The sequence below is a fragment of the Nerophis ophidion genome, linkage group LG08 (assembly GCF_033978795.1).
Source record: "Nerophis ophidion isolate RoL-2023_Sa linkage group LG08, RoL_Noph_v1.0, whole genome shotgun sequence".
Classification (NCBI taxonomy): domain Eukaryota; kingdom Metazoa; phylum Chordata; class Actinopteri; order Syngnathiformes; family Syngnathidae; genus Nerophis; species Nerophis ophidion.
This window is the reverse complement of record NC_084618.1, coordinates 64,647,241-64,670,672: the sequence shown is the minus strand read 5'-3', so window position 1 is coordinate 64,670,672 and position 23,432 is coordinate 64,647,241. Positions and strand designations below refer to the sequence as shown.

The following is a 23,432-nucleotide window of genomic DNA, read 5'->3' as shown; positions in this document are numbered from 1 at the left end:
AGCTACTTTGTGTTCCTGTTAAGTGTATTTTAGCCCTTCTACAACATTTGTTTTAATTCTGCTACCGCAAAGCAAAGGGACCAAACAAAGCAAGGGACAAGCAATGTGTGGTTTGAAACACCCAGGAAGAGTATCCACACGGTTGTACGATAGTGAAACAGCTCTGTCCCCATATTACAGTAGCTACTTAAACAATCACTCTTTCGGAGGCATCATACAGGTATGTTTTTTTTTAATTACAGCTTTTACAATCATGATCATTATTGTTATCATATTATATTCAATTATCATCACTACTCTCCAATAATATGAACTTAATAACCCATTAAACAATTAGTCCCCCCAAATTTACACACACAATTAGCATATCTTCACTGCCCATCATTTAAAACAGTTCTTTTTGTTAAGCTAAAATGAAATACTCATTGGTCTTCAAACTAAGTATGAAATGAACATATAGTTTACACGCGTACATACTGTACATACATACAATAGCAATTGTCAATTAAAAAAATTATACAAAATAAAAATACACACATTTTACAAAGTCCTCACACTCAAACTTCCACATCTTGACGTCACTCTAAAATGGTAGATTTTGGCATGCAAATGAACACAAATGCGTTATCTCTTATTTTCCGCGTTTCAACGGGATTGTTCACATTTGTGCATCTTGCATTTATTTTATGGCTTCAGAACATACTTTTGACCTCCCCTGTGGACACCAACAAATGTCCTGAACTGAGATGTTACGAAGAAGATGTTATCACTTATTAAAATTAGTATCCAATTCACCTGAAAGGATGTGAGTGAGCATTGTTCCAAAATCCAAACAGGAGCCGGTGAGTACCATGAATTCAATATGTCAGTATTGCCGTTGCACACTCAGAAACAGAAAATGTATTCACGATTGGTCACTTTCTACAGAATCAAACAGCATCATGCCACAACAATGGATTGAGAGATAAAGACAAAGAGAGATGATTTTTTTTTTTTTTTTCAAAAAGGCATCCATTCATTATAATATTATTTGACCTCATTCACTCAGAGTCTGTAAATCTTCCCGAATGTTGTTTATCACTTCCTGGGATTCTCTTGTGTGTATTAGGTTGGTGATGGAGGTCTGAAAAGTAACATCAAAGTAACAAAACAATGAGATACGTTCAGGTGGACATGTTACTGTAAGTTATATTCTCTCACCTGATGTGCTTTTGTCTTAGCAGGAATATGTTCTCACTGACGCCGACTCTCCTCTTGGACCCGAGTTCACTAACAGACAAAACATATTTTATTATTTAGGAGCATCAACCATTTGACTAATTTATACTGACTTTAAAAATAAATAGTCCCCACAATGGACTACATTCAACTCGTTATTAGCTAATAATTATGTGATTTATTAGTTAAAAAAATGTATGACAAAAATTATAAAGTAATTTTAGGGTAACAAGATGCTGATGTTTTGACACAAATTTTGGAATTTGAATATTTGTTCGAAAATATTATGTTGCCCAATTAGAACAATGTGATTTTTTAATATTTTTTATATTAAGCGTGAGAGGAGTAATTGCAAGAGAACAAATTCATAATATTGTGAGAAAAATGTTGGTGTGCTGTAATATTATGTTTTTGTATGATAATGTAAATAATATCTTTACTGTCCATTATCCAATTGTATTTATTGTGTTACCTGAAATACCATCTTGATGAAACAATAAAATAAAATGTTGAGAAAAAAAAAAGTAAATTTATGAGAATAAAATGCCATTGCTTCCAGAATAAAGTGCAAACATCAAGAAAAAAAAAACTCTGATGTAGCGAGATAAAACTCTGAATTAAATAATGACCATCAAAGTCAGATTTTTTTAATAAAAAGAAGTCAGATTTTTTTTTGCTCTCTTTGACATCATGTCATGAAGTGGCGACTTGTCCAGGGTATAGGATAGGCATTATTTTTTGCCTAATTTTTTTTTCTTCTCCGACTGTCCATCCATCCATTTCCTACCGCTTGTCCCTTTGGGGATCGCGGGGGGTGCTGGAACCTATCTCAGCTGCATTTGATTGTAATTCTTCTTATAGTACTAGCCTACCAGACACACAATTATGTAAACAGCACAGTCTAATTCCCCTCAAAATAAGAGTTGCATCAAACTGAAACAGCATAACATTTAGCATTATTAAAGATACACATTTCTACCCTACCATTGAAGGGGAACTCCACTTTTTTTGTTTTTTCCATATCATTTACAACCCTTATGTGAGACAAGAACACTTGCGTTTTACTTTTTTGCACTCTGAACTCCCAAGCAAAAGTCTGCAAATAATGGGAGCCAATGCATGGTAGTCCCTATATTCTGCCTATAAAGTGGTCTAAAAACTTCCAAAAGCCTCCATAAATGTTTTAAATAAATACTGTAAGTATATATGTAATGTAGTAATAGGCACATTTTTTTTGCGTATTTTTGTCATTTTAAGCATATGGCAACGTATTAATTTCATAAACGCGTCGCGTTAGCTTTTTTCATGAGCGATGATCATCGTTTGGGACAAATTAAGTGAATTATGAATTATATTTATATAGCGCTTTTCTCTAGTGACTCAAAGCGCTTTTACATAGTGAAACCCAATATCTAAGTTACATTTAAACCAGTGTGGGTGGCACTGGGAGCAGGTGGGTAAAGTGCCTTGCCCAAGGACACAACGACAGTGACTAGAATGGCGGAAGCAGGGATCGAACCTGCAACCCTAAAGTTGCTGGCACGGCCGCTCTACCAACCGAGCTATACCGCCCCAGCCACCATATCTCCAACTGAGCCATTAGTCTTCTCAGACAGACGGTACTTGCACCTCCCGCTCATCAAATGATCCAGATCAGACCTGGGCAAGAGACGGCCCTCGTGCCGCATACAGCCATTTAAGATTTTTAATCTGGACCATCTTGTGTTTCCAAAAATTGCTTTTAGAACTTTAACATTGAAACTGTACCCGCATTAATGATGTGCGGTGCTGTTTTCAAATTACCGTAAGTCTTGAACTATATGGTTGGAATCTGCACTTCTGAGTGATTTACGGGTTATTGTGGTAGTCATAGCAGCTCCAGGCAGACCAGCACGGTTCGTCGCGGTCACATCCGTTGTGTCTGTCACGTCCTTTGTAGCTTAAAGTTGTGTTGCGGCTTTTTATTATTGTGTTTTGTTTGTGTTTAGTGTGGCTTTTGCAATCGTGCTGTAGCTGAAAGTTGTTGTGATGTGTTTTTATGATTTTGTCTTGTCACGTTTGCATTTATTGTGACCTTTGGCGGTCACCGTAAGGTATCCGCTATTCTTGTTTTGCTGACTGATGGCGATGACGCCACATACGTTGATGTTGGATGATATCTAAACTTGCCAAACACCGATCGATGTAGTTTAAACTTGGGAATATAAATCGATATATCCATTGTTCATTACAACCCTAGCTATAAGTTTTAGAAACTGTGTTAGCTCTCTGTGATCACGGCACCGCTAACAACAGTTTGTCTGCGATAGCAATCATGATAACAATATAGTTAGTTATATAACATAGCACTAGAACACTCCTATTAGCTGCATTGTTAGCCACCTTGTTCTTGCCATATTTTACGAATTGGGACGCATACAAAAGAGAAAAACGTGTTCTTGTCTTACATAGGGATTGTGAATGATAGGCAAAAGTCCCCTTTAAGATTTATGCATTAATCATAGCTCAATTCAGACAAATTACAACATTTACATTTACTTGTCTGAGGTGCTGTACTGTGATACCTCTGATTTGACTAACAATTAGTTGTTTTTTAGATTATCTTGTTTTAAGTTGAATCATTGTCAAAGTTGTATAATTTTCAATCAATCAATCAATGTTTATTTATATAGCCCTAAATCACAAGTGTCTCAAAGGGCTGCACAACCACTACGACATCCTCGGAAGAACCCACATAAGGGCAAGGAAAACTCACACCCAGTGGGGAAGGAGAACTCGCACCCAGTGGGACATCAATGTCGCTTTTGTTATGGATCTTGATGCATCCCTAATGAATTGGCAATTGTGTGCTTATAATAGTACATCATGCTACTACAGTGCATGTGTGGTGTACAGTTGACCGCAGTTCTCCTTACCTTCGCTCTGCACTTTTCTCAGGGTGACTGAAGGGGTAGAGATGGCCGAGGCACGGAAGTTGGCAGGCAATGTTTCCGAAGAGTCGGCAGTCATTCCGCGAAGGTCCTTCTCCCGGAACATCTTCCTCCACGAGGGTGACCGTGTGAACGTTTTGGTGCCGTCCTATAGAACACCCAACACAGTAATAACGGGGATTAACAGTAACCGCTGTCTCCATGTTGTGACAATACACCAGCAGTGGCTCAATTATACACGTTGTATTTGGGCCTTGGTTAGCAGCGATGTAAACACAGCTAAAGTAGCAACAGAAAGGCAATTCAACACACCATCTTGACTGGTTATTTTGCAGACAGTACCTCATCTGGCCTTCTCTCTGTTCCCATGGAGATAAGAGCATTGTACTCTTTCTCCAAGAGCTGCCTTGCCTGCAAACCAATAGAAGATCAAATCATAAGAAGGTGCTGATGCAAAGTCTGATTTGACGATTCGTGCAACCTGTGTGTTCTGATTGGGGATCTGGAGAAGAAGAGCCAGATCAGTGTAGTCAAAGGTGTCATCGAGCGCCAGCAGGGCGCCGTGGACTCCACTTTCTAACAGGTTGTCTGCAAACTCTTTGAGACCAATGGCTTGCACCCAACACATCACACGCTCGTTGGACCATACCATCACATCTAAGAAGGAGGACACAGTGTAGAAGATAAATGTGATTACATTAAAAAATAACTAGAGGATGTTTCCTGGGCTTCTTTGAATCACCTTGGTTCTGATGCTGACTCTCTTCCCTCCTCCTCTCCAGCTCCTTCCTGTCGTAGTTCAAGCGCTTCAGGCACATGATGCCATAGTGAAGACTCACCCTGCGAAGATGCAAAGACATAACAAAGAAGAGGGCAGGTGTGGAGATAAGAATGTCACATAAAGTAAACCTACCTGTGGAAACTGTCCACCATCTTCAACTGGCCTCTTAGCTCTTTCTTAGTGAGGTGGTCGAGCATTCTGGCATCAACCAAAGACTCCATGAAGTAGGAGCGATACTGAGGCAAGCCCAGACTGGGCAACCACTCATTTCCCACCCACTCATGGTTCATGTCACCATAGGCCAGGATCTAGAGGGGGAGGGGCACAGCACGCCCGTCAACAATGTCCTGCGTTTTGATACAAAATAATACAGTAGATAATAGGGTTGGTTGTCACACTTGTTATATCTTGCCACCGGAGGGCACTGTCTCTCAAATGTAATTTAAATTCACGGAATGAGGATTAAATCTTGCCTGCATGGTTTTCTCCAGAGTAAGACGCAGATCATAAGTGAGATCGGTTGACACCAACAGTGATACCAATCACATGGATTAACTGTACATCTTTCAATTTGTTCATTTTGAGTGCTATTCATAGTTTAGCAATATCAGCACATTATTTTAATTAGTTCTGTATTTTTCATTTTTATTTTATACAATTGATAAAAACAAAGTCAATCGTACACAATAACTAAACAAAAGCAAAAACTACAACCCATTTCTCATTTAAATAATTTTGGCCTTTAAAGTCCCCTGTGTCCAGGTACTTTTTCCCTGAATTTCTAAACATTAACAAAATAACAAAAATGATTTTGACAAAATAAAGAAATCAATCTAATCACTCCAGTATCAACCATATAGTTACATTACCCTTAATGTCGGCACCAGTAATTTATGTATCGATATGCCCTCTTACATGTCGTTTATTGACTGCAACAATGCCAACAGACCAACAACTTCAGCAACATACACCCCTTTGGCAAATTTGAATGGTCCACCCCTGACAAAACCGCCGCCTAGGCCATGGCGGTTCATAAGAATGCTTGCGCTATGCCCACGTCACTCCCCTTGTTTACTAAAGAAATAATGAAGGTGTTTGATCACCTCCTAAAAGGCAGAGAAGCAGGTAGCCGTCTGCTATACTTTAAGCATTGCCAGCTCTCTGTGGCCGCATACTACATGGACTTCCATATCCTTGCTGCAGTGAGCGGATTTGGTGACATTGCTTTATGCAGTATTTTTCGCAAGGGATTAAATAGTCGCATCAAGCCCCAGCCACCATATCTCCAACTGTGCCATTAGTCTTCTCAGACAGACGGTACTTGCACCTCCTGCTCATCAACCTTTTTCTCCTTCTGCAGGGATCAACAAACAGCCTTCTAGTAATGGATTGTGTGAGTACTTGCAGGCTTCCGTTCCTGGAAAGAAACTTGAACTTTCAGGGACTTTGTCTGGGGGGGTTGCAGTGTCAAGATTGTTGCATTTATTGACTCTGTGGCAGAAGATTGTTTCATGGACTCAAACCTTGTGTAGATGCATGACATTTCTAAAATTAAACTTTGCTCCCGTAAGGAGGTCCGGTCTTTAGATGGCCGCTTACTGGCGAGGGTGATAAACCAAACCGAGACTTAAGCTTTACAAATACCGGGTAACCACCAGGTGGTGATGCACTTTTTTATTCTTCCATGTTAGTTGACACCCATTGTATCAGGTCTCCCTTGGCTGAAATGGCATGATCCCAGCCTTTACTGAAGTAGCTCTGAATTGAAGCATTCTGCTTTTCCCTCGACGGCCACACTTAGCCATGAAAATAAAAACATTATCTGTCGTGGGTATCTGCTGAATCTCACAACCTCAAACACGGTCCTTACGAATGTTCCATTAAATTCCTCCTGGAGGCGTTGTTGCCTGTTGCAAGACTTTATAATGTGTCAAGTCCAGAATAGTCCTTATTAAGTGACTATATTTCGTCTTCTCTTGCGGTGGGTCTCCTTCGGCCCTCATCCTCTTCACCCTGTGTTGACTATAGTGATCTAAACGACATACTGTAACTGAAAAATATCTATCCCTTGCCACTTATGGATTCGGCGTTTACTTTATCTTCTGCTGTTTTCACTGAATTAGATTTACGCAATGCTTAGTACATGGTGAGAATTAAGGAGAGGGATGAGTGCAAGACAGCTTTTACCAGCCGTATCGGACATTTTGAATATTTAGTAATGTCTTTTGGGCGCACTATTGCGCCCGCAGTTTTCCAAAATCTAATTTAGAATGTCCTCAAGGACATGATCTGTTTTGTATACTTTGATGAGATTCTTATCTTTTCCTAAAATCACCAAGAATATGTCCGCCACATCCATCTTGTATTACAGCGTTTATTGTAGAATTGGCTTCATGTCAAAGCTGAGATGTGAACCCTTGACGAGGCTCACATCCATTAGGGCAAGGGTCGGCAACCCGCGGCTCCGGAGGCACATGCGGCTCTTTGACCACTCTGATGTAGCTCAGCCATAACTTGCCGACCGCCCGGAGAAGTCCGGTAGATTTCTAAATTTCAGTGTCTCTATCAGAAATCTCCTGGGTAAATATTTTTCGATTTTCACCCAGACAACAACTTTGAGGACATGCCGTGATGACAATGCCTCGAACACCCTTTCTACATGTCATTGCACCAGGATTTTCACCATTCTATCAGCGTGCCGGCCGGTCACATTTTGGATTTGTCCTCTATCTGACCGCATACGCCACAGCAAGGCATACTTGCTCAACAGCCATACAGGTCACACTGAGGGTTGTGATATGAACAACTTTAACTATCTTACTAATATGCGCCACACTGTGAACCCACACCAAACAAGAATGACAATCACATTTCGGGAGAACATCCTCACTATAACGCAACACAACCACGACAGAACAAATACCCAGAATCCAATGTATCTTCCGGGCTACATTATACACCCCGTCCCCCCAACCCTGTCCACCTCAACCGACGCACGGAGAGGTGAGGGGGAGGTGGTAGCTGGGTGTATAATGTAGCCGGGAAGAGTCAGGGATACATGGGATTCTGAGTATTAGTTCTGTCGTGTTTATGTTGTGTTATAGTGAGGATGTTCTCCCGAAATGTGTTTTTAATTTTTGTTTGGTCTGGGTTCACAGTGTGGCACATATTAGTAAGAGTGCTAAAGTTGCTTAAACGGCCACCTTCAGTGTGACCTGTATTGCTGTTGAATAAGGATGCCTTGCAGTCTCTTACGTGTGTCAGCAATAGCTTCGTCAATCAATTCTTTGGGCTGGCAAGCTCTTTGTACAATCTGCAGAGGGCGCTTGCGGCAGTGCCATCATTGTACGCCCTTATTATTGTTCATTGGGTGAACACCAGCATACATTCGACAGAATAATTACTCAGAAATTTGGGAGTCTCCCGGGAAAATTAGGAGGGTTGGGAGGTGTGACGCTGTCATTCATATGTGAATTGTGAATTATATTTATATAGCGCTTTTCTCAAGTGACTCAAAGCGCTTTACATAGTGAAACCCAATATCTAAGTTACATTTAAACCAGTGTGGGTGGCACTGGGAGCAGGTGGGTAAAGTGTCTTGCCCAAGGACACAACAGTAGTAACTAGGATGGCACAAGCGGTAATCGAACCTGCAACTCTCAAGTTGCTGGCACGGCCACTCTACCAACCGAGCTATGCCGCACTAAAACTCGCGGGCCGCACTAACATTACATTTTCATATTAAGGTGTCTGAGGCCTCTGGTTTATACATAGCACAAAGAAAAAAAAAATTTCTAATGATCAGAGGTCACCCTGCATACACTGTAAAGGTTTGCATATTTTGCTAATTTTAAGCATATGCAGCACATTAATTTCTAAAATGCATCACGTTCGCTCTTTGTTTTTCAACATCATTGATTACTGCTCACTGCAGACTTTATGACAGCCAACAAACATAATAAAACATCACTTACTGTATGAGGTCTACTGTCATTAGGTTGCCGACTGCTAGGATTTTCATATTTTCCCACTTAGATGAAGAATGACTAATAATCCTCGTGAAGAAAAGGGGGGTGGAACCAAACGTCTTTTTGTGTTCTTGCCATTTGTGGGTTTTAATTGGCTGTCAAATTCTACCAACTTTTCGAAATACGTCCTCGTCTTTCTACTATCCAGGTGAGAGGCATGATTCATGATCTAAAATAAAGTTTAGTGAGCAAGGACATGAGGAAGCAGCTGATCAGTTGAGCATGTCGCCATTGGCACACAAGCTTATGATCACAGTGCCGTTATAAATAGTTTGTCTGCGTTAGCGGTTATAATACCAATATCACTAATACCTTAATATTCAAGTCACAAAATGTAAATGAAGTATTGTTGGTCCTTTTTGAATATTTTTTTATTGGCTTTTATGGTTGGAATAGAGGACCTCCCCTTGGATCAGGTGTAAGCAGACTTATTTACGTTTATTTACGAGTTAGAATGCATTTTTTTTTTTTAATACACGCTCTGTGAGCGATAGGCAAAATTCGAAAAACAGCGTAGTTCCCCTTAACATAAAGGATTTACAGTTGCATTTTCAATGAGACATTTTTTTTAGGAAAGCAATTTGACGGTTTTTGAGAGGTTGCCATTTTATGTTAAAAATAATTGTTTTTTAAATTGTTTTAAAAATGTATAAATTCCAACAAATATTAAATATATTTATTGAAAACAGCCAAAAACGGCTTGGAAATGTAAAATAATAATGACACAAAATGTACTGTTGAATTAAGGTTAAAACTGACAATTTCCTGAAAAACAACAGACTGAATTTAAGATATTTTGCGGACTTGAACTCACTTGATCCCAGCTGAACTCTTTCTGCTCCTTGTGGTTTCAGGAAGAGGAATAATGAAAGAGAGAAGGGAATGGAGAGGTGCATATATAGAAGGAAAAATGTGTGTGTGTGTGTGTTGTGAAAACAAGTACACGGACAGGGAAAGCAGAAGAAGGAAAAGATTTTGTTAGTGAGAATTAGTTGGAAAAAAAACACTACTTTTGTACAGATTTTAAGGGAATAGTAGGGGAAAGGTGTAGCCAAACAGGCCTAATAAAAGACAAAGAAAAAGAAAAAAAATGTCAATGTTGAAAAATCACATCAACATGATTAAAGGCATTCTTATATAGTAGTAATGTATGATAATTCTAGTTTGTTTTGTTTGTTATATCATGTCTGACAATGGATGAAATAGTCAGCCTTACTGGCTTGGTGGCAGCAGCGAGTGATTCCATCTCAGCATGTGTCATCCAAATATTGCTGGTCGACTGCAATGGCAGGTATAACATTGAGGATAAATGAGCATTTAGGTTCATAACTTGAATTTTCCTTACTGAGCGTGTGCTTGCGGGTGCCGAGGGGCTGGTGAGGGAAACCATTTCTTGGATAGCCAAACGGAGTTTGAGCCTGTGGAGAGGGTTGCTGATGCCTATCTCTCTCTGGATCTCAGTGTCCGAAAGGTTGGCCATGATGGCGCCGCTCTTCACGTTGGCGCGACACGCTGCCACATACCATGCGGGCATCCCTACCCACAACTGCAATAACCAGAAAAGAAAAACATTCCTTGATTATTTCCTTATATCCTTACATTTATTCTTGTGTGTTTACACTCAAATCATTCAATAACTGTACTGCAAGAAGTCACTATAGTCTAAGTCATCTTAAAGAAAAAGGGGTCGCAATACCTCCAACCATGTAACAACTGTTGGTCCATCCCATGAGGCAAAAGGCAAACCCTGACGACAAGCCTCCTCTAGCAGGTCATGCCTGGCAAGAGAATGGAACAACAACATTTATGATTTTGGTGTAATTTCAGACAAAGATTTAATTGATGTGGTCAAAAATCACACTTTTTTTTGCTTCTGCGGTCTTTTTCTACTGTTCCTGTCCCCAGTTTAGCTAGCCCCAACGGGTCCGCCGGGCCAAGGTCATCTGAGGGCGTTGAGGCTTCAAACAGATAAAAAAATATCAGCAAAGCAACTCAGAATGGTGAAAGGATTCCAATTAAAACAGGCACCCAAAGAGGTAGACTCGCGTCCAGGTGTGCCAATCCTCCCCTTTTCTTTTTTCCCAAAGAGACGACCAATGGATGACTTAATGCTTTTCTTCTTGCTGGCTTTGTGGAGAGAATCCTGGCTTGCGGTGGTAGCGCCATCAGCAGACAAACTATAGATGAAAGTGAAGTTACCCACCACATCTTTTTTACATTTTCTGACCTAAATACCTTTCAATACCTGCGAAATTCTCTGTGGTCATCCAGTCCTGCTCCTGGGTGAGTGTGGGTCATCCGGTCCAATCGTAAGGCTCGAGGGACTGGTGGAGGGTTCGAATCAATCAAAGCAAGTGCTCTGCATTCTTCACCATCTTTGATATTCTGCAAGGTGGATATAATGTGTTAGCCTTTTGCATAAAGATCTATTTGTGCCAACTTTGTACCTGTCTCTCATTTTCCCTGGCAGGAGAATGTGGAAGGCGGGGGGTAGAGTGTCCAGAACTAGGAGGCGAGGGTGATGCCAACGTGGAGGAGGTGATAGAGGGAGTCATGTAGCCCCTACCAATGCTGTCTCGTCCTCCTAGGGAAGAGGGCGGAATGGAAGACGCGTCAAGGGCCACGCTACTGACCCGACTCTCGATCTCCTCCGCCCTCAATTCGGTGCTCTCCTTTTCCTCCTGGATGAGCCTGAGAGAACAATTGGAAAGTGTAATTAAAGTAAGCAATTCCCTTCAAGACCACTTCAAACTGCATACAGTACTTTATCTCCTTGTTGATGGCCTCTAGTTGCTCCTGTAGCATAATGGCTAACGTTTGTACATCTGTCTGGCCGCTAGGAGATAGCAGTTCAGAGCCAAACAGCGTCTCCCTGTCGTCTTCATCATCAGAGCATCCTCCTTCCACACCACTTTCATAACCTGGACCCATAATGGTGCCACTGTCCCACTCACCATACTGGATGAAGAAGATACAAGTGATGGATACTGAAAGAATGCACAGGAATGTTATCATGTAACAATACCTTGTTACAATCATCCCGAGCTTGCCCCCAGCGGCCGCGGTGAGTCCGCCTGACCACCACCCCACCAGAGGAGTTGCTGTAGCCAGCTGGGAGGGATCCCCCACCTTGGGGATACCGCAACTCTGAGGCGCTGCCGGGAAGAGATCTTCGAAACAGGGTGGAAGGGAGAGAGCTCACGCTGCCTGTCCTATTGTAAGATTCACAATTCTTGTTAGTCCACCACACTCATAACTGTCCCCCGCTTATGAGAAAATATTTTGTTCGTCCAGGAAGTGATGGAGTACAGTATAAATCAACTCTCTTGATGGTTCATTATGACAAACCTGGAATAAGATGAGCCAGGCCTGCCCCTTAGCTGGTCCAGCTCCAGTTGGATGCGTTCCAGCTCAGCAATGAGCTGCTCCTAGAATACAGAGGACAAGAGTAGAGCCAGCCTTGTTGATTTTCTGTTGTTGGTCTGTCTGTTGAGTTAGGACTCAAACATGACAGATGAATACCTTGTTAGCAAGAAGATCATCCTGGATTTTCTTCATATTGGACAGTTCTTCCGAGAGAGCATTCTAAGAAGAATAAATTATGTTAAAAAATTCTGTACTTTTTTTAGGGGGGTATACACCAAAAAAAAAAACATCTACCCCCACTTATTAGCTCTGAGCTTACCTTCTCTTCCAGTGCTGCCATCCTCTCTTTAAGATGCAGTTGAAGTCTCTCGTTGGACTCGGATAAAAGTTTGTCCACGGTATCTGACAGTCGTTTGTTGTGTTCGTCATTCATTTTCTCTCTTTGCCTTGCCTGAACGGAGCAAATACTGACACATGAATGGGTGGGCGACAATTTTTGATAAGGTTACACCAAAAAGGACAAGCTACATGATGTTTACCCTCTGTAGCTCTTGGTTCTTCTCTTCTAGTTGAGCTTCCATTTGCCGAAGTCTTTCCTCAAAGTTGCCATGGCGCTCTTCGGCCTAAATGACACATGTCCATTCCCAATGTGTAAAAATCAAGTTTTAAATGGACGGTATAGTTAACAAACAGAAGCCATGATGGAGTATCTAAGATAGACTTTGTCTCTCCACCTTGTTGAGAGCCGCAACCCTTTGCGCCAGTTGCGCCTCGATCTCAGGGAGCGTCTCAGCTCTCTGCAGGGTTTGCTGGAGCTTCTGTTTGGCTTCATCCAGGCGCTCCTGCAGTTGTCGGTTCTTTTCTTCGCTCTGCCTATGGAGCGACTCTTTGCTGGCAAGCTCATTTTCCAGCTTGTCCTTGATATCATGGAGGGAAGTGGCCTCCCGCTGGGCGCTAAGGTACCTGTACATAACACCATAATTTATTAGAACCTAAATATATACACAAAAATACTGAGATCTGTGTCTTAACTACATTTTAGTTAAGACTTAATATAGTAAGTTGCCCCAGTATGTTTTTTATATACTGCAGGTCTGATTGTGCACACATAGTCGATCCTTAAAATACCATAAATGCTCTAACTCTAGAGTGATTGGAAAGAGGTTGGTAGGTACAAAATTACATAGAAATATTGATAACAAATGTACTTTTTTACGATAATAATGAGCTGTAGTGAAGTTTCTTTGACCACATAATCATTTTATTACCAAGCACTGTATTATGCACAACAGCACAGCAACAGAACCAATGTTGTAATAGTGTTTAAAAAAAAACTGACTCACTCAGCATTAATATCACTAATGAATTCAGAACAAATTAAATCTCCACTCCAAATCAAATCACATAGTCACTTGCCGTTTTCCTCAGCAGTCCGTCTTCGGCCCCATTCTCTTCATCTTCTACCCTACCCTAATAGGTCCGGTTATAAAAATCCATGTTTTTTCTTTCCATTGCTATGTTGACACGCAACAGGCAGATTCCCCTATCGTCGAGAAGATCTTGTCAATTGAGTTAAGGGACCAGTTTATCGCTTCTATGTTTAGATTTTCTGTTAGACGCTGATTAAAGGTTATATAAATACACTTTGATTGATTGATTGATTAGACAAGAAAAGACTAAACGAGAGAAGCAGTGCAGGAGAGACAAAGAAAAGGGAGGGAAATAGGACCGTCTTTGTAGAGAGTCAAGGAAGAAACAATAATATACCTCTCTCACTAGCAGTCACTAATCTTGGCATAAAAAAGGACCTCCTAATTACCTTTTATCCTATATTAATCACGTCTGCAATACCGGCATCTACTACCTGCACAATATTTCCAAACTCCACCCAATACTGTCCCTTTCAGATCCTGAAAAGCTTTTCCGTGCCTTTTATCTCTTCCAGGCTCTACATTTTGTAATGTACATTACATTGGGATCTCTAGCAAAAGCCTACAGAGGCTCCAATACATCCAAATATTTACAGTGAGGATCCTGATGACAGTGCGCAAATATAAACACATTGCTCTGATCTTTCACTCACTCCAATGGCTTTCCGTTTCCACAATAATTTAGTAGGTCTCCTTTCTTGCACATTTTTGCATTCATGGACATGTCCCACCCTAACCTCAAATACATTCTAACTGCTCTAAACACATCATGATCCACCCACTTATAGCTCCTCCACATACCCAGAACTAAAGTCAGGACCATGGTAGTAAGGCCCTTCTGTGTTAACGACTCACGTACATGAGATGACCTCCATGACACTTTGAGGGCACCATATCCCTCTGTCAGCATTAAACAGGGTGGTCAGACTTTTCTTTTCATCGGATATTTTGATTACGCCAGTTAAACTGTTTTTTTGTTTTTATTTTCTATAAAACAGCTTTTTTTTTTTTTAACAGTAGGAGATTTGTATAAAAAAAAAAATCATCTTCTTTGTAATCTGTAACCCTTTGAGAGCTCCTGATAAAACGGAACTATAAATAAAATGTATACTTTTTAAAATTATTATAGTAAACCATAGTAAGGCAAATATAACATGTCATTACCAGGTGAGTTGCATAAATCTACTAGATGCTGACCATTTATGATACTTCAAATGCTACGATTGAAATCTTTTGGAGTTAATAAAATCTACACAGCTGTTAATGCCATCTTTTTTAACCTGGCACTAGTAGGAAGGTGCGACAAACCAAAAATAATCTCCGGTACTGCTGCAGTAGCAACGCTTCAGGTTCACTTGGCAACTCTCATAATACATTGAAATAACACAGGCTGTCTTTGTTTTCAAATTCAAATGTTGACAGGTATCAATAAAGCTTGCCTGCGTTCCAGGGTTGTAATCCTTTCTTCCATGTCCTCCCTTTGGCAAAGGGCCTAGAAAACATATAAATGCACCATAAAACTGATATATATATATGTATATATATGTCTTGATTGGATTATCCAGAGAATAGTGCTCGATACCGTGGTAGAGCGCAATATGTAGGTGTGGGAAAAAAAAATCACAAGACTACTTCATCTCTACAGATCTGTTTCATGAGGGGTTCCCTCAATCATCAGGAGATTTCTCCTGATGATTGAGGGAACCCCTCATGAAACAGATCTGTAGAGATGAAGTAGTCTTGTGATTTTTTTTCCCACACCTACATATATGTATATATATATATATATATATATATATATATATATATATATATAATGGAAGGTTTAACAATGTACCGTATGTGAAAAATATGCAGATTTTATAGTCTTGTGTTCTATAACATACTGTATGCCCATTATGTTCAGTTATACACCGGGAGCCCCCTATTGTGAAGGAAGATCAGGGATTTTGCCACTGAACGACAGATTGACCCAACAGACCTCTTTCACTTCCCGTTGCAGCTTCTGATTGGCCTCCTCCGACTTCGTCACCTCCCTCCTGGCGGCCGCAAGCTGTTCCTCAATTTCACCGACCTGACGCGACGCCACGAAAGAGACACAAGACAACAAAGATTGAACAGATCAAGGTGAGTCAGTGTCCACTCCCACAGCGGCAAGAGTGTAAATAAATAGTGACAGTGATTCATTACCAAGTGGCCATCGGGCCTTTTGTAACACCCTTAAAATGCCATCGTGACATCAGCATAACATGCTGACTTGAAAACCCACACGTTTGTCTCATTAAGCATCTCACCCTCCAACCAGACAGTTGGATGTTAAAGGGCAAAACCTTTCATCACTTACTCATCAAGTGATGCCACAGAATGTCATCCACTGCTTGGCTTAGTAAAATTGCACATTAGTGAACACTTTATAGGTTATTCGTATTGCTTGGAAATGCAGTTGCAATACACTAGTGCTCACAAGATGGAATTTAATGTTGGAAACAACTGCTACACAGCTTGGCAGTACAACCAGATTACCAATAAAATCATTTAGCAAAAAAAACATAAGGACAGCTCCTTCAATGGTCCCTCACTTCGTACACTTGCTTATTGTAATTGTGTGTATTTAAACTAAGAGTAATATGATTTTCTGTTAACAAGATTGACTTTTTTGTTCTGTGTACTTGGAGTTTAACGCATAACTTACATTTAAAAAGTTACAAAATAAACGGTACAAATAAATAAATCAGAGTGTGTTTGCTGTCTAATGCAAGACTTTTCTAAAAGGTCTTTGGTTTTAGTTTATTTTGAACATGAATCCAGTCACAATATGTTACAATATATATTTTTTGTTTCTCATTAAAAGGTGTAAAAAGATATTAGGTTAATCTAATTTTACCCCGGTTTCATAGAAATGTGTAGGCCAATTGTTTGTTTCTTGTCCTCTCCTTACTCCACAACAAAAACAAATACAAAAAAAGAAAAAAAGGAAATACATTTATAAATACATTTTTCATGAATAAATAGTTGTTTTTAAATTTCTAATTTTTCACTGAGGATCAAGATGTTTATCTGGGTTATTCTTTGTAAACACTTGGCATCTGAAAATGTTCTTAAACTGGATCCTATTATTAGATTGTTATTAGTAAATTATTATATTGTCCGGATATGCAAACGTTTTGAGTGATCTACATGCACACAGATATTTACCGGTAAGTAAAATATTTGTTGAGAAAAATTGTACATTCTTAGGTCGCAGGTTATAGTTTGCTCTCTGCATAATTTCAGCTTTTTGCAAATGCACTAAGTCATTGAAGTTCAATAGTTTTGATTTATTAAATAAAGGGTTTGAGTGATCTCTATTGTCAACATTGTATATTATTTTAACTGATCAGTTTTGTTACACAATTGGTAAATTAAGCATACTTTTGTAGTTATTACCCCATATTTCTATGCAATAACTTAGCTGTGGTAACATTAGCCATTAGTTGACAATTAAGACACATTTTTGGTCAAGACCATCCATCCTTCCAGCCATCCATTTTCTACCGCTTGTCCCCTATGGAGTCGTGGGGGATGCTGGAGTCTATCTCAGCTGCACACGGGCGGAAGGCGGTGTACAACCCTGGATAAGTGGCCACCTCATCGCAGGGCCAACACAGACATATTTAGCATTATTCATTATTGTAGTATTTAATTCCACCTTTAGTTTGTATGTTTTAAATTAGATATATTTTACTGTGTCAATTTAAGTTTAACTGTATTTATTTTAGGGCTTCACGGTGGCAGAGGAGTTAGTGAGTCTGCCTCACAATACGAAGTTCCTGCAGTCCTGGGTTCAAATCCAGGCTCGGGATCTTTCTGTGTGGAGTTTGCATGTTCTCCCCGTGAATGCGTGGGTTCCCTCCGGGTACTCGGGCTTCCTCCCACTTCCAAAAAAATATGCAACTGGGGATAGGTTGATTGGCAACACTAAATTGGCCCTAGTGTGTGAATGTGAGTGTGAATGTTGTCTGTCTATCTGTGTTGGCCCTGCGATGAGGTGGCGACTTGTCCAGGGTGTACCCCACCTTCCGCCCGATTGTAGCTGAGATAGGCGCCAGCGCCCCCCGCGACCCCAAAAGGGAATAAGCGGTAGAAAATGGATGGATGGATGTATTTATTTTAGATTTACTTAGATATAAGGAGGGCAGCACGGTGGTAGAGGGATTAGTGCGTCTGCCTCACAATACGAAGGTCCTGAGTAGTCCTGGGTTCAATCCCGGGCTCGGGATCTTTCTGTGTGGAGTTTGCATGTTCTCCCCGTGACTGCGTGAGTTCCCTCCGGGTACTCCGGCTTCCTCCTACTTCCAAAGCCATGCACCTGGGGATAGGTTGATTGGCAGCACTAAATTGGCCCTAGTGTTTGAATGTGAGTGTGAATGTTGTCTGTCTATCTGTGTTGGCCCTGTGATGAGGTGTCGACTTGTCCAGGATGTACCCCGCCATCCGCCCGATTGTAGCTGAGATAGGCACCAGCGCATCCCGTTTCCCCAAAGGGAATAAGCGGTAGAAAATGGATGGATGGATAGATTTGAGGATTAACTTTTGTCCGTGTTCTCTACTGAACAAAATGTAGTCGTATTGTCGGCAAATAGTAAGTTCTTTGTTACTTTGCAAATATTGTCTATATTGAAATTGAACAGTTTTGGTCCCAGTATTGATCCCTGGGGTCCGCTGCAAGCTGGATTTAGAGCTTTAGCTGTTTGTTCGCCTTGCTTTAAGTCTGTCTTCCTGTTGGTTAAGTACTGTAGCTTCTTACCCAGTTCAAGACAAGCCATCATGATGCCATACCCTTATAATTTTCTGAATTGGATATTATTATTGATTATGACATGTTTTTAAGTTGATAAACACTGCAGCTGTATGCTGTCTGCTCTCTTTTGCGTTAGTAATTTCTTCTGTAACTTCGATTAATGCATTCAATGTTGAGATGTTAGTTCCGTATCCGTATTGATTGTCCGTAATCTGATTTTAGTACAATGTTGTTTGCCTTTTACTTGCTTAAATGTGCCAACTCTATATTACGGAGGTCCCTAAAATGTATCTGAATGCAAGGGCACTTCCTGTTAACAGCCACCTTCAGGTTACCTCAAAAATTTGTATGAAAAAAGGTATTTGCACGGAAAGAAATACATCCACACTCTCACCTGCCGGCACATGAGAGCCAGCCTCTCCCTCAGCTGGGAGAGTTCAGCTCTCTGTCGCTCTATCTCTCCTTCCCGCTGTCTTTCCAGCTCACTGTCCTCCAGACCAGAGGCAGGGCCATTGGGAAGTCGCTGTGATGGCGACAACATAACAAAAATTAGGGTAAGATTTGCTTGGAAGTTAAAATCACAGTGATACACGATGATACCCGTACATCTACTTTTCTACTTCACGTATACAAAAACAAAACAACTGGAACCAACATCCATAAAACCCTCCCTTACATCTTTCCCGCTGTCCACCCCTTGTTGACGCCTTTTAATTTGGTCTCTTAAAGAGATTACCTAGAACAAAAAAAGAGGGAGACAAAGCAGGCATACAGACAACACAAATGAGTATTGTCACATGTGAAATATATATTAAATAAACGAGACCAATTTACATGACTTTACCTCTTGAGAAGATGCTGCAAGTTGATCCTCCAACATTGACACCCTCTCCAGGGCCACTCGGAGACGCTCTCGAACCTGCAGGAAAGGACGGTGCCAACTGGGACTCAATTTGCACTGTTTAAATTATGTTAAGTGGGGGACTACAAGATTACATATCACAGTAGAACAAACAGGGACAACCCCAAGGAAGATATTATAAAGTCAAAACAGTTTATTAAAGGTTAAATATCAGGGTTGTAACGATTAGTTTTACCTACGATTCGAATTTTTGGTTGCCAATATGATTCAGGGATGATATTTTTTCTTAAGAACGATACAATTCTAAACGATTCAGTGAGTTTAAATGGATCCAGTAATTTTAAATGTGACTGTGAAATAAACACAGGATACCGGACACTTCAAGTGGAGTTTCCCATAATAATGTTATTTACTTGTAAGGAAACACATAAGCAACTTAACATTTAATGGCCAATGCATTCACAACCTTTTTGAATAAAGTGCAACCAACACTATAGGTTAAATTAAAAAGAGGAAACATTTTCTGCTCACATTTTCAACATTCAAACAATTTTTCTGAGATAGGCGCCAGCGCCCCCCGCGACCCCTAAAAGGGAATAAGCGGTAGAAAATGGATGGATGGAAACAATTTTTCAATAAAACTAGAGTAACCAACAGTAGATTTATCTGCTAAATAAAGTTCTCCGATCCGGCCATACAGTATCTGTTTTCCGCTCTGGCGCCGCTGACAACGGACAGCATCCCAGGTGTGCGGAAGCATGTATGCCCCCTCATCCATGTTGATATGGATGAGGATCAGTTGTTACACCCCTATCAAATATTATACTTTTTTTTATAAACAATTATCAATAGGAATTCTCACAATAGTGTGTTGGAAGTTTGCTAGCTAAAATCTAGCTTTGATGCTGGAATGTATGGTTTTCAAACCCTAAAGGGAACGTTTTGTTTGTCTGTAATGAACTGTTTGTCCACACCAAGTGTTCCCGGGTGTATGATGATTAACGTGTTTGCGTGATAATTTCACCTTCTGTCCATAAACCAAAAAATGGCAAAATCAACAATAATTAGACCCCTTTCAATGCATGGCCATTAGCAAACACAAACAGCATACCTCCTGCATTGCGCCTGATGTTGTGCTTTGTCTCACATGCCTTTTTATAGTCAGGTGGGGGCGCTGTTTTGTCAGTGGCAGCTTTTTTCCAACAATGCTTTTAGTTTATCATAAGCATCAGAAGCTATACAATATCCTGTTTGTGGTAATGGTAAATTGTCACTTCCCATCTGGCAACACTGTCCACATCTGTCTCCTACAGACAGCGCTATTGTACACTTTATCCTTTTTGTACATATACACATAATGAGGAACTTATACAACTAAATAAATAACACATATCACATGCAAAAATGCAACATCAAAGAGCAGGACAGGATGACACTAATGTTAGCAACACTATCAGAGCTATGTGAGCCACGATGCTAACAATACACTTAGGGCCTGATCTACTAAAGGTTTGCGTGTACTAAAACATGTGCAAACTTGATTCACATGCGAAGCTAATCTAATAAGCTTGTACGCTGAGGATTGTGTCTCTTTAGTGAACAGAATAAGGAGCCCAATCCATTTAGCGTGTCTGTCTTCTCTAATGTGTGTGTCAAGATGTATGGACTGTTAAAAATAAAACAATTTTATACTTTTCACCTATTCAGTAATATAATTGTATAATTTAATAGCTGCTGGGTGACTTAAAGGACTAATTAAAACAAATTAAATGAATGCATTTTGGTGTAGGAAATATATAATATATTATTATAATTTACCTTTTATGAAAAAAAAAACGTATTTCAATATGATTTTCTTGCATTTGGATCATTAATGCGCTGCGGCGCTGTTATGGTCCACCACTAGCACGCCGTCAGTTTGCTAGAATAGTTTCTGATCCCTCGATTGTGATTCTATATTGCAGAATGTGTTACATATGTGTGCAGTGAATGAGTGTTTCCCTGGTGACGGCAGGTAGTCAACACAAAACCTCATTTAAATAGGACGGTTTGCACCATTTATCAATTGCAAACAGTCTTAGTAAATCACACGCAACACAACCGGCCACAACACAATGATTGGTGTTTATAACTGTCAATCACATACAGCTCAACTTCATCTAGCGATTGTGTACTCTCTTACGGCTGCGTTGTTTTTTCATACTGCTCCGAGTGTGGCTCAAACCCACTTTGCTTGTGCGAGAGACCATAGTACTATACTACCATTCAGCTGAAAACCAGGCAATCTTTACTTGACCAGCACTTTACTTGAAATTGACTGCCTTCAACAGACGTGCATGTAATCAGTTGTTTAAAATCCAATGTTTTATTTTCCTATTTTAAAACACAGTGCTATTGTTGAAACCATGTGTAATGTTACAGTGGCCAAATATAATAAATATACTTATTAAATAAAGCCTCTTTGTTTTTAATGAATACTTAGGCCTAGGGCTGGGCGATATATCGATATACTCGATATATCGCAAGTTTGTTTCTGTGCGATATAGAAAATGATTATATCGTGATGTTCGAGTATATGTTCTCACACAGTTGCTTTTAGCTGCGGGCATTACACTGCAGGCGTTTCCCACTCTATCTTGTCTCTCCTTTTCACAGACATAAACAAGCGCACCTTACATACGTCACACGCCCTCCCCGAGCAGAGTGGTAGCTACATGGGTAACATTAGCTGTGATGCTAATGGTGCTTTGCGATTGGTAATACGAGAGAAAGAATGTGCGAATCTGGTAACAAATGAAGGAAGAATTAATTCCCAAGAAAAACAGCACGGGATGCTGGCGATGGATTGGCTTCAAGCGGGAATATATTGAGCAATTATGCGGCAAAAGCGTTGCTACAAAAAGTAGCAGCACTGCTAATTTAGCATCATTTGAAAAGTCACCCGGTAGAGAATAAGGAGTGCCTGAAACTCTGCATGTCAACATCGCCGTTCGGTGCCACACAAACAAAATGCCCAAGCAAACTTTTCCACATCACCACTGTATGAAAAAAAAATCAACAACAGGAGATAACGTCCACAGGAACCTACCACAGAACGAAGGACATACACAAATTTCCTATTATGCAGCTCCTTTTAATTTGACAGTTATTGATTGGCAACACTAAATTGGCCCTAGAGTGTGAATGTTGTCTGTCTATCTGTGTTGGCCCTGCGCCCTGCGATGAGGTGGCGACTTGTCCAGCGTGTGCACCGCCTTACGCCCGATTGTAGCACGCCCCCGCGACCCCGAAGGGACTAAGCGGTAGAAATGGATGGATGGATGGAGTTATTGAAATATCTTGTGTGACATCATGCTCTTTATTTGTTTTAAACTATTGTAGTGACGTTCTGTACAAAAAGTGCACTTTACTGTTGTTTTGATATGTCATCTTAGTGACATCTTGCACAAAAGTACACTAATAGCTTGTTTTAAAATGTCTGACAATCTTAACTTTCTGTTTTGGAAATGACATGAATATTTTTGCCACTGCTTAATAACGGTTTAATAAATACAGTTTTGCTAAATTGACTTAGTTGTGATTTCCGTCTCTACATAAAAGTTTAAAATGAGCGTATTTTAATGCAGTATGAACAAAAAATGTTTTAATGTAGACACGTAAAATGATCATACTGGTGTGATTATATGCATCAAGTGTTCATTCAAGGCTAAGGCAAAATATCGCGATACATATCGTGTATAGTGACAAGGCCCAAAAATATCGAGATATTAATAAATGGCCATATCGCCCAGCCCTACGTAGGCATACTACACTACTGTATTTTAATGTTAGTCATTATGGTGGTACTTGGAGAGCCAAGTTTTTTCTGAGGGGGTACTTGGTGAAAAAAAGTTTGAGAACCACTGGTCTAAAGCACAACCAATCAAATAAATGATATACTAAAAAAGAAAATACATGCCTGAGGATGACAACAATATACGACTTTACAATATAGCATAAATTATAAGTTCGTGTAATAGTCTTGCTTACTTAATTTC

The 23,432-nt window shown here is 40.2% G+C and overlaps 1 protein-coding gene across 1 annotated transcript in view; it reads right to left on the bottom strand.

Moving 5' to 3' along the window:
* Positions 1–215: 215 nt before the first annotated feature.
* Positions 216–23,432, bottom strand: part of LOC133558171 (liprin-alpha-3-like) — a 49,318-nt gene continuing 26,101 nt past the window's right edge. The window contains exons 5-31 of the mRNA XM_061909348.1: positions 19,378–19,452; positions 19,210–19,269; positions 18,928–19,056; positions 15,735–15,827; positions 15,193–15,245; positions 13,058–13,286; positions 12,863–12,946; positions 12,643–12,774; positions 12,480–12,542; positions 12,306–12,385; positions 11,983–12,169; positions 11,722–11,915; positions 11,405–11,648; positions 11,203–11,342; positions 10,986–11,134; positions 10,819–10,915; positions 10,654–10,735; positions 10,303–10,503; positions 10,174–10,236; positions 9,772–9,798; positions 5,062–5,237; positions 4,891–4,988; positions 4,630–4,805; positions 4,491–4,559; positions 4,134–4,296; positions 1,201–1,269; positions 216–1,123 (exon numbers count right to left, since the gene is read on the bottom strand). Coding sequence (XP_061765332.1) covers positions 1,217–1,269; positions 4,134–4,296; positions 4,491–4,559; positions 4,630–4,805; positions 4,891–4,988; positions 5,062–5,237; positions 9,772–9,798; positions 10,174–10,236; positions 10,303–10,503; positions 10,654–10,735; positions 10,819–10,915; positions 10,986–11,134; positions 11,203–11,342; positions 11,405–11,648; positions 11,722–11,915; positions 11,983–12,169; positions 12,306–12,385; positions 12,480–12,542; positions 12,643–12,774; positions 12,863–12,946; positions 13,058–13,286; positions 15,193–15,245; positions 15,735–15,827; positions 18,928–19,056; positions 19,210–19,269; positions 19,378–19,452 — 3,117 coding nt within the window. The 3' untranslated portion in view covers positions 216–1,123; positions 1,201–1,216. The remainder of the gene's footprint in view (positions 1,124–1,200; positions 1,270–4,133; positions 4,297–4,490; positions 4,560–4,629; positions 4,806–4,890; positions 4,989–5,061; positions 5,238–9,771; positions 9,799–10,173; positions 10,237–10,302; positions 10,504–10,653; positions 10,736–10,818; positions 10,916–10,985; positions 11,135–11,202; positions 11,343–11,404; positions 11,649–11,721; positions 11,916–11,982; positions 12,170–12,305; positions 12,386–12,479; positions 12,543–12,642; positions 12,775–12,862; positions 12,947–13,057; positions 13,287–15,192; positions 15,246–15,734; positions 15,828–18,927; positions 19,057–19,209; positions 19,270–19,377; positions 19,453–23,432) is intronic.